We start from the raw sequence: 17,858 nt of genomic DNA on the forward strand, positions 1-17,858 counted from the left end.
CTGTTTATGTTATGAATACATATCTAAAACTATTAAGCTCGCTAGTATCTTTGTCTGAGTTTGAACACAGATGAACTTAGTTCAATTTGTTAATGGGCATGTAACGGAGAGAGTTTACTTTGTGTTTCTATAATTATACAGTGGTTTATGCGAAAGGAAAAAATAAGTGACTGGTTAGTTTGATTTTGCCATGAGGCCCTCCAAGGGATAACTGTTGTGATGGCCCACGGGGTATTTTTTGGGTCACCGAGATACGTGTTATCGAAGTCCGTGGATTTACATAATTTATAATATTACCGGGTTCAATAAAATGGTATGATTTAATTATATTGCTGAATTAAACGATTATTTTTGTTTTTACATGCAAGATTTAAATTAGTACTAATATGAATACCCGGCCTCCCCTGCCCCGGCAATATATATAAAAAAAAAACCAGAAAGGTTTGTCCCTTGGAAACCGTTTCATCTCGCTCGCACCACTTGTGTTTACTGCCTAGTCAGGTGACGTTATCGGCGCTATTTTTAGCAGGACTTTCCCGAACAATTCAAGTGGTCAAACTGGACATTTGGAACGGACTATGAATATGGGGATAGCGAGGTAACATAAGTGGAAGTGCATACAATACATACATTCATTAAAAAAATAAACGCCTTTTCACGTGATGTCCCTTTAAGAATAGATGGAGTGCTAGAAGCAGAATGGCTATCCTGTCCAAGGAGTCCCGCTATCGCGTACGGGATTTTGAGATAGATAACCCAATGATAGTAGGCAGGCATATATGCATGGGGCCATTACATTGGCATTGGTAATATAATCAAATAAATTACACACTACAATAGAAAAGTAGCATTACCATAACATGGTTTTAGTAATTTAATCAATTATATTACAATTACATTGCCAATGTTATTAATTACTTTTACTTATTTCTGTTTTTTTTTTACAACAAGTTATAAACATGAATGCACTCCAATGCTAGTAGGCATGCATTGGGCCATTACATTGGTAATATAATTAAATAAATTACACACTTCAATAGAAAAGAATCATTACCATTACATGGTTTTAGTAATGTAATTAACTATATTACAATAGCATTGCCAATGTTATTAATTACTTATTTCTGGTGGTTTTTTTTTATACACGAGTGAATGAGTCACATACACATTGGACACTACATATGCATTATAAACATGAATGCACTTCATATACCTGTTCCGTGTTACTACAAGTTTGAAAAAATATATTATCATGATTACACACGGTAGTTTCACTTTGTTCAAACCTTCAGTGCTGGGAATGTTCCAGGTAATGTGGTTATTTCAAATTTAATTGTCATGTAGTATTCAGTGTAAGTGTAGAACATTATAACACGAAACCAACAAGACAGAGTGTTTTGCAATTACCAGGCATAATGACAGGACTTCTCTTTGGACAATCCATTGTTCTTAAATCACAAGTTACCTGTCGGCTGAGAAGGACAATAGCAAAGGTGTGAATAGAGGATTGCAGACTGGCAGTTGTTTGACATTTCACACTAGACACAGGGTTGTGTACTTAGAATACACAAGGTGTATTTGTATAGTTATACAGGTGTAACATGTCACTGGTAAGCTTTATTTTAACATAAATCTAATTGAAAAGCAATTAAAATTATTAGGCATTGCATGTATTTTACAATGATATTAATTAAATGACCATTACATGTAATAGGAACATTCATCAATTACATATAACATCCAATTTCTTAAGAAAACGTAATTAATTGTTCCTGTGTATATATTCCAGTATTCTCGAGAGCTTTCGATGTGTTCAGTAATAATGTAAGTGTGCTGTTATTCAGAGAGAGGGAAGGTTATCTTTCTTGGGGATATTAATGTAACCTGCAAAGAAGCACAATGTATTTTGACTGAAATCATCGTTTCGGAGGTTTTAAGGGGTATAAGACAGGTCTAATTTCATGTCATGCTGCATTCCTTTTGGTAATTTTTCTCTCAAACACGGATATTGTACAGAAATTGGCCATGCAATTATTGAATCGAGTATATTATGTTTGACCTGGTAAATAACATTAAACCTGTCGAAACACCTAAATATAATTTGATCTTTAAATGTTACAACGTGTCTATTCCAATCTAACACTAGATTTATTTGGCAGAAAGCTGTGTCAGAGGGAAGTTTACAGAAAGATAAATTATCACAGTATGATAGGTTGTCCAAAATAAGTGTAAAAGATCATGGAATAATAGTACAGGTTGGAATTTACATAATGTATACAATAACGAAATTGTATCAGCATTACTTAGTTTGTCGAAAGATAACTGAAGTAAAAAGAAAAGCAGACCCCTGTAGCTCTCTTATGTGCCACCAAAATCATTTGGCAGGTATGTATCTGTGAATCGAGACAGTTGTCACTAGAGTTTGACCTTTCAATATTAACGCTATTAGCTCAAAAGCTTATTAATAACACATAGTAAATGATTTAGTTGTGTGAGCACTGAAGATAAGATAAGGAGCGCAGACACGTAGAGACGCAGAGGGGAGTTTACTCCAGGTTCCACACTTTGCAATACGATTATAGTTTGAATTTCATTGATACATACAAATGTATAATGCTTGTGTTTTGTCAATTTTCAATGAATGTCTTTTTACATTTTATATTGTTCCCATTGTAAATCCTCGATCGGGCGAGAATAATGAGATTACTTAAAATGATAAAAGCTGAAATACAGGTATTAAATAAACAAATCAGAGACAGCATTTGTTCCAATCATTTTAAACTTTAATTAAAAATCCTGATTTACTTTGTAAATTATAACATTAAATTGAATGCATGATTGATGATAATCGTATGTGAATACACCCGCCAAAAGTCGGACTAGATAAAGCAATGGACACGTATGCTTGTGATTTCGTTGTGTTAATCATGCGGTAGTCAGGCTTTCTTCGTCACAGAGGTCCTCTATTTGGAATCATCGCAGATGCCATCGTGAGCATTATTGGACCCCCTAGAAAATGAAAACGGATGTATGTTAGAAATGCAATAATTTGGTTACATGAAATAAAATACATTTGTTATATATTAATTCATTAATCGATCAATCATTATTTCGTAAACTTTAAATAAAAAGCAAGGCAGTGTTCTAATGATTACTACATTATTATATTACTTATGATACTGAACTGTGCATATAATTCTACTGCAATTATCATTCAAGCCTCAGATCACATACTTATTGTTATGCAATGAAGATTATGTTATCTTTTAGAGGAGATATAAACAAATAATTCACAATCAATTCAANGGAATGTTGTCTCATTTTTGCGATTGCAAAAACCCGTGTTAAAAAATATATTTATCGACACGTATGCCTTCCATGTCTCTATCATACACACGTAGGAAGTTATTTTAGAAAACTATTCTCCATCGTACATATAAATATANAATATATGTTGTAGACCAAGCCAACTATAAGTTCGTAATACAAGTTTAAAATGTCATAACTATGCATTTTATATATTTATCAAGTTTATCTGATATGTATTAGTACTCGCAGAAAAAACAAAGGAAATGCGACATCTTATGCATATCCGTGTTTGGAAAATTAAACACTTAACTTATCCGTACTTTGTGTAAAATCAGCTTACTCTCAACTAAAGATATGTCAAACATACATATATTAGCCAAGTATCTGTATTACCATAATTAAGACGGTTGTTAATGGTGGACCATTTTGTACCACAAATCGGTTATCATATCTGATATGTTTACTTTAGCGTGTTTTGCATGTAATCGCATTAGTAGAAAATTTTAAAATACCGCAATTTGTGTTTATTCAGATTCCGTAAAACAAGCTAATTATGCACTTATAATGTTTTAACAAATTTAGGCATATTCGAGAAAATAGTTTTCGACAAAACCAAATGATGTACTGTGAAGAAAACCTGTCAGATACATATACCACTGAAGACTTATATCAGTGTTGCTATGTTTGTATACATACGCGCATTCTCTGCTGCAGTCGTTAGTGTAGGTTACTCCATCATCACCACAGACAGGCTCGTAGTCCATGGTACAGACACACAGGTCGTTTTCACACTTTCCACTGTGGAGCAGGCGGACATCGCTGAAAAGTGTACATTACAGAAGATTCTAGTTATAGTGTTTAACATGTATAGTATACGGAGTAATAATGTAGATTCATTCGAACCAATTTCCACCAAAATTGATTACATTGTATTGTATCTGTATATTTGTAAATAACTCGGATCCTCCTCCTAACTATATTATGAAGAAGCTATGAAAATAGGTAAGTTACATTGTCATTGTTTTTCTAACACCTGCTTATAGTCAATTTGTTATTAAAAGTGTGTCTCTTAAAAGATAAATAAAGTTAATGTAATTCCAATCAAATGTACCGATTAAACATTTATATCATTACCATCTTTTGCTTTTGGTCAAAATGCACGTGTAGTTTTAGCGATCATTAAAAATATCCAATTATATTTTAGTTTTGAAAAATGGCTTAAGCATGAACCTTTGATTAATGTGTATGTAGATATATGAACTAGTGCAGTGGAATCAAAATACGTTATTGAAACAGATTCAACTGTAAAAAGAAGAGCCTGAACGTTTCAACCCGATCCAAAAAAAACTGTATACTTACTTGCACTTTCTCATGCAATCGTTTCCATAAGTTTTACCGTCAGCACCACATACAGGAGTGTGGTCCATTGTGCATGCACATAAAGGCTTCTCTTTTTCTTCTTCGATAATCGCTGTCAGGGCGACAGAAACGCAGACGGCAAAGAAAACCAATGTCAGCTTCATGATGAGGATTAGTGTGTCGGGATAATACCTGGGAAATGTGAATTATATGTTATTATTGGATATAAAATAATACATCTAATACATTTTGATAGCCAATATGTCAATGATTATGACCTAGATGAGCTATCCATTTTCACTATTCTGAATAAGTCGATATATATATATGTGGATAGATAAAGTAATTACGCTTGTTTGTTTTGCGGATCATTCATTGTAAACGGTTTTGTCATACAATATTAGAACTGACAAACTGTATATAATTTAACACATTCAGTGTCTCAATGATGAAAGCATTATTCAGTGGGAAAAGTACTTGTTACAGTGATAACAATGTAGAAGAATCTATACTGTTTTACAAACCTGTACTGGTGGTCTTCAGATCACTTGAGAGCGTTTACTGGTCACCCCAGAGTAGCACTATTTATAGGCAGTCATTTCAGTTCATCATCAATTATATACAGATGATACACGTTTATGAATATAAACAATGGTCAGGCAAGTAACATTTTGCCTCCGGCCTGTTGATCTGTTTACATGATAGCATGTTTAGATATCAATGTAAAACATTTGAACCTCCACCAAATCGACGATGTATTGTATTGTATTTATCGTGTGGTCTAGCATTGAGTTCTTATAAAAACGAAACCTATCAGAAGACGTAAGTCAGTTGTATTATACAACCATGAAAAGTTTCAAATTATAGATTGTTAAGCTTTAACTTACATTTTATGTATCAATATCCGCACCAGTTAGAGTACAAATGAAATGAAACAAATAGCAATTTAAATATAACATTTACGAGGTAAGGAAGTCGTTATAGAAATTGCACTCATGCATTTTAGAGCCATTTACTATTTCTTCAATATATATGTTCATTAATCTGATCATCAAAAGTTGCGATATTACCATTTGCCTTGTCAAGTTATGGTGAAAATGTATGCTTGTGTCTTTTTGAAATTTGAATCAAACTGTTTCCTAAATATACTGCAAAAATACAGAATTGTCAACACTTTGAATTTACGAATATATCTATGTTTTTGATTTTGCCTCCACTTTTATATAGAACTAATGATTTCTGATATTTCATGAATTTTTGTCGTTGTTTTCTTAAATTGCTTCATTTTACCTTAGTTTTACGATTTATACATTCTGCAGGCGTTTTTGTTTCTTGAAATCTGATTTCCTTGGATGCCAGTGTCTGTCAAGATTAAATAAATATTTCAATTTGTCTTAATTCGTTAGAGACTTTTCAGGATTTGAAAGGAAAAGGAAACAGCAAAACATCCCCCTATGTTTAAGTAACTTACCTCCAATTTGTTTTTGTTTTAGTGGAATGATTATTTCACTATATTTTTGTTGATGTCTCCTTAGTTCTTGTAATTGTTCTTCTTTTTGATGGTTATGAAATAGCTTTTTACGTCTTACCTTCTGTTGTGCGTCACCTAAATTTTACAATAGTAACACTATCGTGGCACTATTGTAACGTGTGTAAAAATCATAAATGCACAAATTCCATACAAAAAAATTGGCAAACCAATCTATTGTATCAAGTTTTATGTCAAAGAAATAGTAACCGCTATGATAACAAGAGGTCAAGGGCCAACTAGTTCTCTGGAAATGTTACTGAAGAGCCTGAACTGCAAAATGAATTTGTTGTGTACCAATTCTGTCTTGGCAGGTTACGTAAGCAATAATTCAACATTAATATAATTGTTTTATTCATTCATTTATTTATGAAATGGATAACTAGACAAATTTATGTTATTGGTCGTTTAAACCCCCCCCCCCCCCCCCCCCCCAAGATTTTCATTCTACTGGCAGTAATACGTCGTGCAATGCTAAAGCGATACTCTAGTCAAGGTACAAACATTTCCTTTGATCTTGATATTGATGACATTTTTGTTCCCCGATATTTATCTGCATACAATTGTTAAGCCTTTTCTGCAAACCGGAATACGGAGACTAAGGCCATGGATCTTCAATTTTGTCAAAGGTAGGGTCAACGCCTATGGATATTTAACATTAGTGTCGGCCCGCACTTGGAATTTCAAAACAAGATAAATCTAAAAAGGTATGGGTATAGGAAGCTTAAATCAGGAACAGTCAGTTTCAGAATTCATTTTATGATAAATGGGACCTCATTGACTTTCACTTGTGTGGATATTAAAGGTGCGGTAATACAATTCATCCTAGAGCATTTAAATGATGCAATAACTGTAAAATGATATCATCATCGTGTGCAACAGATTCCAACCTTTTTTTTGATACCGAATATTACACTATTTCAAGATAGAATTGTTCTTTTTATTGAAGATTTAAGCAGAAAAATATGTGAAATTTTATTACTAATGAGAAAATTGCCATTTTCGACAAGTTAATTTACATAGTTCTAAACCGAGTCTATTTTCCATACTTGCTTAAAATTGGCTACTAATAATACCTTTTAACCTCAGGAATTTCAAAACAATTGACAACCGGTAGATTGATTAAAAAAACCCAAAAAACATAGCGTTCTTTCCACTTTTCTATTAACTTGTGAATCTTCATGACCAAAGGTCTTTGAGTCTTGATATTTGGCAAGTAGGTTGTTTATGTGAATGGATTTAAGTTTTGTAAATGTTGATGACCGTGACCTTCGTTCAAGTCAGAAAAATCAAATGTACTAAAATATTTGGTATGGGGAGTCAGACAAGATTAGCTTTCCTTGTTTTATTTGTTTAGAATTAATATTCCTTCATATTTTATTGAATGAATGGACACAAGGCAAAAATAAAATAATAACTAGAACTGTAAGCCAAAGGCTAACTAATACATGTACCCTCGCTCCTATATAAACCAGAAATGTAAACTAAAGGCAAACTAAGGCAAAGTATTACAGAGCAATCCATAGTCCACCACCAGTAATTATTTAAGTATATAGGTCACCGATATTAACCGATATTATAAAAACATAAAACTTGGATGCACAATGGTAGGGGGCAGTTACCATATCTGTAAACATCCGTTGACATTGGCCCCATAGTTTTGCAGGAGTTGTCTGGACAATTTAAAAAAATATATATATATTTTTCACAATTAAAGAGGCTACAGTTTCTTTTTCAACTCTGATATGTTGATTTTATCCATACATATCCACATGACAATATCAATCTGCGGATGCCACAGCGGGGGACGTTAATTCGACGATTTTTCTTGTTTTGGTCATAATCATTATCTATCTGATTTTTTTTTATAACAAGATATTGATGGTGAATGTTGATGACCTGTTCTCGTGTTTCGTGTGCCGTGAAATTCGAAATCTCGTTCTATATCAGTTGTCTCATATAGCAACGAGATTTGTGGATATACTATATATCTCATAAATCATATAGCTATCTTCTTTAGAAATTTATGTTTCTCATATAATACATATATCTTATATACTATGAAAGATATATGACATAGTATCACATAGTATCACATATTATCACATAGTATATAAAATATTTTAAATACAATACATATCTTATACATAATATAAATACAAATTAAACCTTTAATGTAATTTATGAATATGCTAGTAATATTTTGTTTTTGTTATGTTTCAATATTACGAATGTTAAGGTACTGCACTAATTGTATCTATTGTTGATATGAGCGGGCGGTATCCATTAGAAGGAGGTGAGAAGGTCAAAAGCCGAATGAATTTGTGGCTATTTTAGCACCCTATATAAGAACGTGCACTAGCTGACCATAGGTCACAAGCCTGCTGAAGATGATGGAAGAGCAAGGTGTGCACCTTTTTTTTTACACCATGATCTAATCTATGTGCATTCGTTGATGGTTCCAAACCTTTCGTGAATTTGATTGGAGACATTCCAGAAACACGATCAGTGTTATTCAATAAACTATTTACTGGGGAATTTTCATCCAGTCAACTTTCGTCTTTCGCCGGAAAAATCCATATTCTCCCTGTGTTACGTTCTCTGTTATTATTTCGTTTACTAATGATACATTCTGTCATGACACATTCACCCTAATTACGCGGGGCGATACAGGTGCAAATTAAAGTGTAGCAAACATGTTCCCGTGTACAGTATAAGAGTGTGCTGTGGAGGCTGATGATATCACTGTAAACTTTAAAAATTAATTACTTTATCCCGACCAAGCTTATCAGTTCACCTTGAAAGGTTAAACGCTTGGTCAACAAAACACATATAATAAATCTATTTAATTTTCACGCTGGACCGTCAAATATAGCAGACGACATATGTTGTACCACCAATTCTTGCTACTAAATACAGACATTTATACCTATATTTTAGTTAATTACCAGAGTGGCAATTAACAAAAAAGTCACTTGTTCAGGAAATTGAACAACAATGGTATCAAGCCTACAATCAGGCCTCACAACATACAACCAAAGATACATAGTAAGACCGCAAAATGCGTTTACAAGCGAAGGGTGGGGTCGAAATTTGGCCCACCACTTTGAATCTTTTATTCTTTCGCCATATGTAGATACATAAAAATTATCAATAACTGCATAAATGATTACTCCTAATTACTACTGATAACCGTAGAAGACCTCCTTGCATAACACCAGGATGAGTGACGGAAGCATCCTAACAAAATGTCAGATAAATATAACAGGGGAATGTTATTTTGAAAATGAATTATGATAGTGTATACAGAATAAAATTACTGTTATTTGGATATTAAATATGTCATATTGGTATACATGAAGTAAGCTTAGTGATACTTTTGATTAGAAAAACATGCTAAAAATTCACAAAATTTAAAATATAGCCAACATTGTCAACTTGCCTATATATAGTTACAATGGTAGTCTATATTTCAAACTTCTTCAAAAACTTTCCATATATATATTCTGTCTAAAAAATCATTTGTATGTAATATCAAAACCGGAAAAGTACTTAACATGCCAAACATGATCAATGACCAATTTCACATGATCATGGAAATTTGATTATCAATGTTTATTATGGTAAATACCGATACAATTTCTGTTTTTGTATCATACCAAAACACTTTATTATATTATGCATGTTTTAAAGTTATGTACAGCAGTAATAACCCATGAATATGTATTCTGCCAAAGTAATCTTTCCTCTGGAGAACTACTTCAGGTTGAGATTGTGTTATAGACAAAGATATGCAATTATATATAAACAATAAAATCATCTTAATAGTAAACTATTATGCACTTTATTATATCCCCTGCAACGAAGTTAGGGGGTATACTGGAATCAGCTTGTCTGCCAAAGTTTGTCCGGACAACTCCTTCTAAAGTCAAATTAGACAAATTTCAACGAAAGTTCCCGGATATGATAACAACCACCTGATATTGTGAATCCAGGTATTTTTTTTTTCAATCTGACCCCTTTTACGAAGTAATAGCCCTTTGTTGAAAAAACTCCTTTAAGACTATGTGGCCTATTTCAACGGAAGTTTACAGATACGGTAACTGCCCCCTGACATTATGCATCCAAGTAGTATGTTTTTATTCCGACCCTTTAAAAAGGAGTTACTGTCCTTTGTTGAAAAAAACCATTTGTGTGTCTCATTAACTACTTGGCCGATTTTAATAAAAGTTTACTACAGATATGGTAATTACCCCCTGATGTCGTGCATCAGGGTATCATTTTTTAATTTCAACCAATTTTAGGGAGTTATGGTATTTTGTTAAAAATCTTTGTCTTGACAACTCTTCCTTTACTACTAGGACGATTTTAGCAAAACTGGTTCATCAAGACTAGGAAGATTTGCAAGTATGTTTTGGCATCGGGAGGGAGTACAGGAAGTATATCAGTGACCTTTATACATAAATAATTACTGGTGGTGGACTATGGATTGCTTTGCAATACTTTGCCTTAGTTTGCCTTTATCTTACAGTTCTGGTTTATATAGGAGCGAAGGTCCATGTATTAGTTAGCCTTTGGCTTACAGTTCTAGTTATTATTTTATTTTGCCTATTGTCCATTCATTAAACAAAGTATGTAGGAATTTTAATTCTAGACAAATAAAACAAGGAAAGCTAATCTTGACTCCCCTTACAATTATTTATTTTAGTACATTAGATTTTTGTGACTTAAACGAATGTCAAGGTTATCATTACAAACCTTAAACCCATTCACATAAACAACCTACTTGCCAAATATCAAGACTCAAGGACCTTTGGTCATGAAGAAACACAAGTTTTTCACATATTTTTTAGATAATTTTTCAATAAAGAGAACAATTCTATCTTGAAATAGTGTAATATTCGGTATCAAAATAACAGTTGGAATATATTGCTCAAGATAATAATATTATTTACAGATATTGTGTCATTTAAATGCTCTAAAAGAATTTGTATTACCGCACCTTTAATACCCACACAGGTGAAAGTCAATGAGGTCCCATTTATCATAAAATGAATTCTGAAACTGACTGTTCCTGATTTAAGCTTCCTATACCAATACCTTTTTAGATTTATCTTGTTTTGAAATTCCAAGCGGGGCCGACGCTAATGTTAAATCTCCATAGGCGTTAACCCTACCTTTGACAAAATTGAAGATCCATGGCCTTAGTCTCTGGGCTATAAATAACCCCTAGAACTGAAATCCGTATTCCGGGTGTGCAGAAAAGGCTTTACAATTGTATGCAGATAAATATCGGGGAACAAAAATGTCATCAGTATCGTTTTAGTAGTTCACGAAGTGTTACTGCCAGAAGAATGAAAATATTTGAGGAAAAAAGTTTAAACGACCAACAACATAGGTTTGTCTAGTTATGCATTTCATAAATAAATGAATGAAGATAACACAATTATATATTATTGAATTATTGCTTACGTAACCTGCCAAGACAGAATTGGTACACAACAAATTCATTTTGCAGTTTCAGGCTCTTCAGTAACATTTCCAGAGAACTAGTTGGCCCTTGGCCTCTTGTTATCATAGCGGTTACTATTTCTTTGAAATAAAACTTTATACAATAGTCTGTTTTGCCAATTGTTTTGTACGGAATTTGTGCAATTATCAATTTTAGAATAATTTGAACATAATGAAGCTGAAGCTGACATTTGATAAATAAGGGCCTATATTAAATGTATGGAAACAAACAATAGTATGTTTGAGTCACGTTACAATAGTGCTACGGTAGTTTTACTATTGTATGATTTAGGTGACGCACAACAGAAGGTAAGACGTAAAAAGCTACTTTAAATAAATCCAAAAAGAGGACAATTATAAGAACTAAGGAGACATCAACAAAAAAAAATAAAGTGAAATAATCATTCCACTCAAACAAAAACGACTGGGAGGTCAGTTGATTTAGCATAGGAGGGATGTTTTGTTGTTTCTTTTAAAATCCTGGAAAGTATCCATTGGATGAAGACAAATTGAAATATTTCTTTAATCTTGACAGGCACTGACATCCAAGGAAATCAGGTTTCAGGAAACAAAAACGCCTGCAGAATGTATAAATCGTAAATAAAAAAGCGTAACTAAGGTAAAATGAAGCAAGAAAACAACGACAAGAATTCACGAAATATCAGAAATCATCAATTCTAAATACAAGTGGAGTCAAAATCAAAAGTATAAATGTATTCGTCAATTCAAAATGTTGACAAATGTTGTATTTTTGCAGTATATTAAGGAAACATTTTGATTCAAACTTCAAAACGACACAAGTATACATTTTCACCATAACTTGACAAGACAACTAATATTATCGCAACTTTTGTTGATTAGATTAATGAACATATATATTGAAGAAATAGTAAATGGCTCTAAAATTCATGTGTGCAATTTCTATAACGACTTACCTCGAAGATGTTTTATTTAAAATGCCATTTGCTTCATTTAATTGGTACTCTAACTGGTGCGGATATTGATACATAAAATGTAAGTTAAAGCTTAATGATCTATGTTTTGAAACGTTTCATGGTTGTATGATACAACTGACTTACGTCTTCTGATAGGTTTCGTTTTTATAAGAACTCAATGCTAGACCACACGATAAATACAATACAATACATCGTCGATTTGGTGGAGGTTCAAATGTTTTACATTGATATCTAAACATGCTATCATGTAAACAGATCAACAGGCCGGAGGCCTTTGCAAATATGTTACTTGCCTGACCATTGTTTATATTCATAAACGTGTATCATCTGTATATAATTGATGATGAACTGAAATGACTGCCTATAAATAGTGTAACTCCGGAGTGACTAATAACTAAACGTTCCCAAGTGATCTGAAGACCACCAGTACAGGTTTGTAAAACAGTATAGTATCTTCTACATTGTTACACTGTAACAAGTACTTTACCCACTGAATATTGATTTCATCATTGAGACACTGAATGTGTTAAATTATATACAGTTTGTCAGTTCTAATATTGTATGACAAAACCGTTTACAATGAATGATCCGCAAAACAAACAAGCGTAATTACTTTATCTATCCACATATATATATATCGACTTATTCAGAATAGTGAAAATGGATAGCTCATCTAGGTCATAATCATTGACATATTGGCTATCAAAATGTATTAGATGTATTATTTTATATCCAATAATAACATATAATTCACATTTCCCAGGTATTATCCCGACACACTAATCCTCATCATGAAGCTGACATTGGTTTTCTTTGCCGTCTGCGTTTCTGTCGCCCTGACAGCGATTATCGAAGAAGAAGAGAAGCCTGCATGTGCATGCACAATGGACCACACTCCTGTATGTGGTGCTGACGGTAAAACTTATGGAAACGATTGCATGAGAAAGTGCAAGTAAGTATATAGGTTTTTTTGGATCGGGTTGAAACGTTCAGGCTCTTCTTTTTACAGATGAATCTGTTTCAATAACGTATTTTGATTCCACAGCACTAGTTCATATATCTACATATGCATTAAGCAAAGGTTCATGCTTAAGCCATTTTTAAAAACTAAAATATAACTGATTGTTTTTAATTGGTCGATAAAACTACACGTGCATTTTGACCAAAAGCAAAAGATAATAATGATATAAATGTTTAATCGGTACATTTGATTGGAATAACATTAACTTTATCAATCTTTCAATAAACACTCCTTTAAGAACAAAATGACTATAAGCAAGGATTAGAAAAACAATGTAAATTACCTGTTTTGATTGCTTCTTCATAATATAATTTAAGTAAAGGAGGCAGATCCGCGTTATTTACAAATATACAGATACAATACAATGTAATCAATTTTGGTGAAAATTGGTTCGAATGAATCTACATTATTACTCCGTATACTATACATGTTAAAAACTATAACTATAATCTTAAGTAATATACACTTTTCAGCGATGTCCGCCTGCTCCACAGTGGAAAGTGTGAAAACGACCTGTGTGTCTGTACCATGGACTACGAGCCTGTCTGTGGTGATGATGGAGTAACCTACACTAACGACTGCAGCAGAGAATGCGCGTATGTATACATACATAACAACACTGATATAAGTCTTCAGTGGTATATGTATCTGACAAGTTCACATTACATCATTTGATTTTGTCGAAAACTATTTTCTCGAATATGCCTAAAGCGACTTTTTTTCAAATAAATTTATTAAAACATTATAAGTGCATAATTAGCTTGTTTTACGGAATCTGAATAAACACAAAATGCGGTATTTTAAAATTTTCTACTTATGCGATTACATGCAAAACACGCTAAAGTAAACATATCGGATATGATAACCGATTTGTAGTACAAAATGGTCGACCATTTACACTTCATTATGGTAATACAGATACTTGGCTAATATATGTATGTTTGACATATCTTTAGTTGAGAATATGTTGATTTTACACAAAGTACGGATAAGTTAAGTGTTTAATTTTCCAAACACGGATATGCATAAGATGTCGCATTTCCTTTGTTTTTTCTGCGAGTACTAATACATATCAGATAAACTTGATAAATATATAAAATGCATAGTTATGACATTTTAAACTTGTATTACGAACTTATAGTTGGCTTGGTCTACAATATATATTGATATGTACGATAGAGAATAGTTTTCTAAAATAACTTCCTAAGTGTGTATGATAGAGACATGGAAGGCATGCGTGTCGATAAATACATTTTTTACACGGTGTTTTGCAATCGCAAAATGCGACAACAATCCAATTATGTGTAACGAAAAGTCAAAATTTCACATATCACTGATGAAAGACAATTAATCCTCTTTAAATTTCCTTTAATATTTGAATAAACCTGTGTGGAGAAGCTTCGGAATGAGAAATATTCCTTCCTCGGCTATGATAATATCTTTTTAATTTGAATTGATTGTGAATTATTTGTTTACATCTCCTCTAAAAGATAACATAAGCTACATTGCATAACAATAAGTATGTGATCTGAGGCTTGTATGATAATTGCAGTAGATTTCTATGCACAGTTCAGTATCATAAGTAAAAAAATAATATAGTAATTATTAGAACACTGACTTGCTTTTTATATAAAGTTTACGAAATATTGATCGATTAATGAATTAATATAAAACAAATGTATTTTATTTCATGTAACTAAATGTATTGCATTTCTAACATACATCCGTATTCATTTTCTAGGGGGTCCAATAATGCTCACGATGGTATCTGCGATGATTCCAAATAGCGGACCTCTGTGACGAAGAAAGCCTGACTCCCGCATGATTAACACAACGAAATCACAAGCATACGTGTCCATTGCTTTATCCAGCCTGACTTTTGGCAGATGTATTCACATACGATTATTATCAATCATACATTCAATTTAATGTTATAATTCACACAGTAAATCAGGATTTATTAATTAAAGTTAAAATGATTGGAACAAATCCTGTCTCTGATTTGTTTATTTAATACCTGTTTTTCAGCTTTTATCATTATAAGTATTCTCTTTATTCTCGCCCGATCGAGGATTTACTTAAGCACTGAACTGTTTTTGTATGGTATTTATGATCTATTTGAATGACACAGCTTTGCAAGCAAACAAATCCTAATGCGCGCTAATATATCATAAATACCATATAAAAACAGATCAATACTTATATTTGCGTTTTCTCTACGTCTTATGTCCTTTTTTCACTTATAATTTATATTTAAAATTAAAAACGCCCGCCTTATCGACAGTCCACACAACTTCGTTCAATAGGTTGAACAGCGAACTGTCGTGTGCTGATTGGTAAACAAAGTAGTACTTTGAAATTTCAACAAACACTTCAATTTTATTCCACAATTCAGTATCAATACAAATGCGTATGATATGTTTAAAGGGTGATTTAAGTTTATCAATAGAACTCTGAGCTGAAAGTTAGATTCTAAATTGTTTCGATTTTCCCCCGGAACAAATTTCACACAAGGACAAATACAGTGAACACCGTAAATCCGACCTTGCCCTCATCAAGGGAGTTATTTTTGGAAGGTAATTCGAACTTTTCTCTTTGCTAATTTTGTGAAGAATCCAGGCGTGAATTTATTTGTAGATTGTATTGGAACCTGACAACAGTCAGTAGATTCTATAACAGCCTCGTTATTTGACATGTCGTCAGAAACTGAGGAACCGTGGATTCCAGACGCGTGAAACTGATAGCGTTTGAAGTGAGTGATCTTGCGACGGAGCAAAGGTTCGTTACACATTTCTGAAATGTTTATGTGTGCTGTGACTCATATCAGTAGGTCTGTAACATATGTGTCAGTAGGTCTTTAGAATATGTGTTTTTCAGACATTTGTAACGAACCCCTGTTGATTAGTGCAGTGTAACAGCCGATATTTCTGATAAATTGCATGAGCGTTAAAATTGTTTCCATTGCCGGCATTGGTGATTTAAACCTATGTGCATTTTGTACGATATTGCAGACGTTGGTCTTGTTTTCGTTGTAATAAAGGTGTTTTTTTATTTTTTTTATTTTGCACATAAATTTACAATGACATTGTCAAATCTCACAATGCCCAGCGATATTTCAGCAGCCGTCATGTTTATTTATATTGGATATTGTAGTTCCGGTCAGTGTTGTATTAATACGCTAAGAATTGTGTCTCGAGATGCATGGTATTCAAAGTCCCATCAACGACTCAGCTTTCAAAGAGGCTATATAGTGACAATGCCATGCAAATGTAAATACAATGGGAACAATATACTCTGTAAAAAGACATTCATTGAAAATTGACAAAATACCAGCATTATACATTTGTATGTATCAATGAAATTCCATCTATAATCGTATTGCAAAGTTTGGAATCTGGAGTTAACTCCCCTCTGCGTCTCTGCGTGTCTGCGCTCCTTATCTTATCTTCAGGGCTCTCACAACTAAATCATTCAATATGTGTTATTACTAAGCTTTTGAGCTAATAGCGTTAATATTTGAAGTTTAACACTAGTGACAACTGTCTCGATTCAAAGATACATACCTAGCAAAGGATTCAAAAGGCAATTTTTGGTGATTTTGGTGGCATATAAGAGCGCTACAGGCGCCTGCTTTTGCTTTTTACTTCAGTTATCTTTTGACGAACTAAGTAATGCTGATACAATTTCGTTATTGTATACATTATGTAAATTCCAACCTGTACTATTATTCCATGATCTTTTACACGTATTTTGAACAACCTATCATACTGTGATAATTTACCTTTCTGTAAAATTCCCTCTCACACAGCTTTCTGCCAAATAAATCTAGAGTTAGATGGGAATAGACACGTTGTAACATTTAAAGATCAAATTACATTTAGGTGTTTCGACAGGTTTAATGTTATTTACCAGGTCAACCATACTCGATTCAATAATTGCATGGCCAATTTCTGTACAATATCCGTGTTTGAGAGAAAATGTACAAGAGGGGTTGCTGCATTTGTGTTGAACATTTGCAGACATGAAATTAGACCTACCTAATAAGCCCCTCAATGTTCCAACACAAAACTTTCAGTTTAATCAGATCTGTGTTCACAAGGAAATACTGCACCTGGAACCCATGGTCTCGTACTTATGCCGTCGGGCCAAAAGAAAGTCAGCATGCTCTGATAGG

The 17,858-nt window shown here is 33.0% G+C and overlaps 2 protein-coding genes across 2 annotated transcripts; one reads left to right on the forward strand and one right to left on the reverse strand.

The window, feature by feature from the left end:
- Positions 1 to 2,770: 2,770 nt before the first annotated feature.
- LOC110465367 (serine protease inhibitor dipetalogastin-like) lies at positions 2,771 to 5,212 on the reverse strand. Its single transcript, XM_021521130.1, has 4 exons — positions 5,193 to 5,212; positions 4,669 to 4,860; positions 4,006 to 4,128; positions 2,771 to 3,009 (listed from the first exon to the last, which is right to left on the reverse strand). The coding sequence occupies exons 2-4, from the start codon at positions 4,830 to 4,832 to the stop codon at positions 2,964 to 2,966; spliced, it is 333 nt and encodes a 110-aa protein (XP_021376805.1). The 5' UTR covers positions 4,833 to 4,860; positions 5,193 to 5,212; the 3' UTR covers positions 2,771 to 2,963.
- Positions 5,213 to 13,065: 7,853 nt separating this feature from the next.
- On the forward strand, positions 13,066 to 15,673 carry LOC110465366 (four-domain proteases inhibitor-like). The gene is made up of 4 exons (XM_021521129.1): positions 13,066 to 13,095; positions 13,427 to 13,615; positions 14,158 to 14,280; positions 15,426 to 15,673. The coding sequence occupies exons 2-4, from the start codon at positions 13,455 to 13,457 to the stop codon at positions 15,469 to 15,471; spliced, it is 330 nt and encodes a 109-aa protein (XP_021376804.1). The 5' UTR covers positions 13,066 to 13,095; positions 13,427 to 13,454; the 3' UTR covers positions 15,472 to 15,673.
- The last annotated feature ends 2,185 nt before the right edge of the window (positions 15,674 to 17,858 follow it).

The sequence above is a fragment of the Mizuhopecten yessoensis genome, unplaced genomic scaffold, assembly GCF_002113885.1.
Source record: "Mizuhopecten yessoensis strain PY_sf001 unplaced genomic scaffold, ASM211388v2 scaffold11073, whole genome shotgun sequence".
Lineage (NCBI taxonomy): Eukaryota > Metazoa > Mollusca > Bivalvia > Pectinida > Pectinidae > Mizuhopecten > Mizuhopecten yessoensis.

What these genes read in the sequence shown, in the direction of transcription:
- LOC110465367 (XM_021521130.1), bottom strand. Translation starts at nt 4,832, where the DNA reads ATGAAGCTGACATTGGTTTTCTTTGCCGTCTGCGTTTCTGTCGCCCTG. An exon ending in GATTGCATGAGAAAGTGCAA is followed by an intron (nt 4,129 to 4,668) that starts GTAAGTATACAG and finishes TACACTTTTCAG; the next exon opens with CGATGTCCGCCTGCTCCACA. An exon ending in GACTGCAGCAGAGAATGCGC is followed by an intron (nt 3,010 to 4,005) that starts GTATGTATACAA and finishes TTCATTTTCTAG; the next exon opens with GGGGTCCAATAATGCTCACG.
- LOC110465366 (XM_021521129.1), top strand. Translation starts at nt 13,455, where the DNA reads ATGAAGCTGACATTGGTTTTCTTTGCCGTCTGCGTTTCTGTCGCCCTG. An exon ending in GATTGCATGAGAAAGTGCAA is followed by an intron (nt 13,616 to 14,157) that starts GTAAGTATATAG and finishes TACACTTTTCAG; the next exon opens with CGATGTCCGCCTGCTCCACA. An exon ending in GACTGCAGCAGAGAATGCGC is followed by an intron (nt 14,281 to 15,425) that starts GTATGTATACAT and finishes TTCATTTTCTAG; the next exon opens with GGGGTCCAATAATGCTCACG.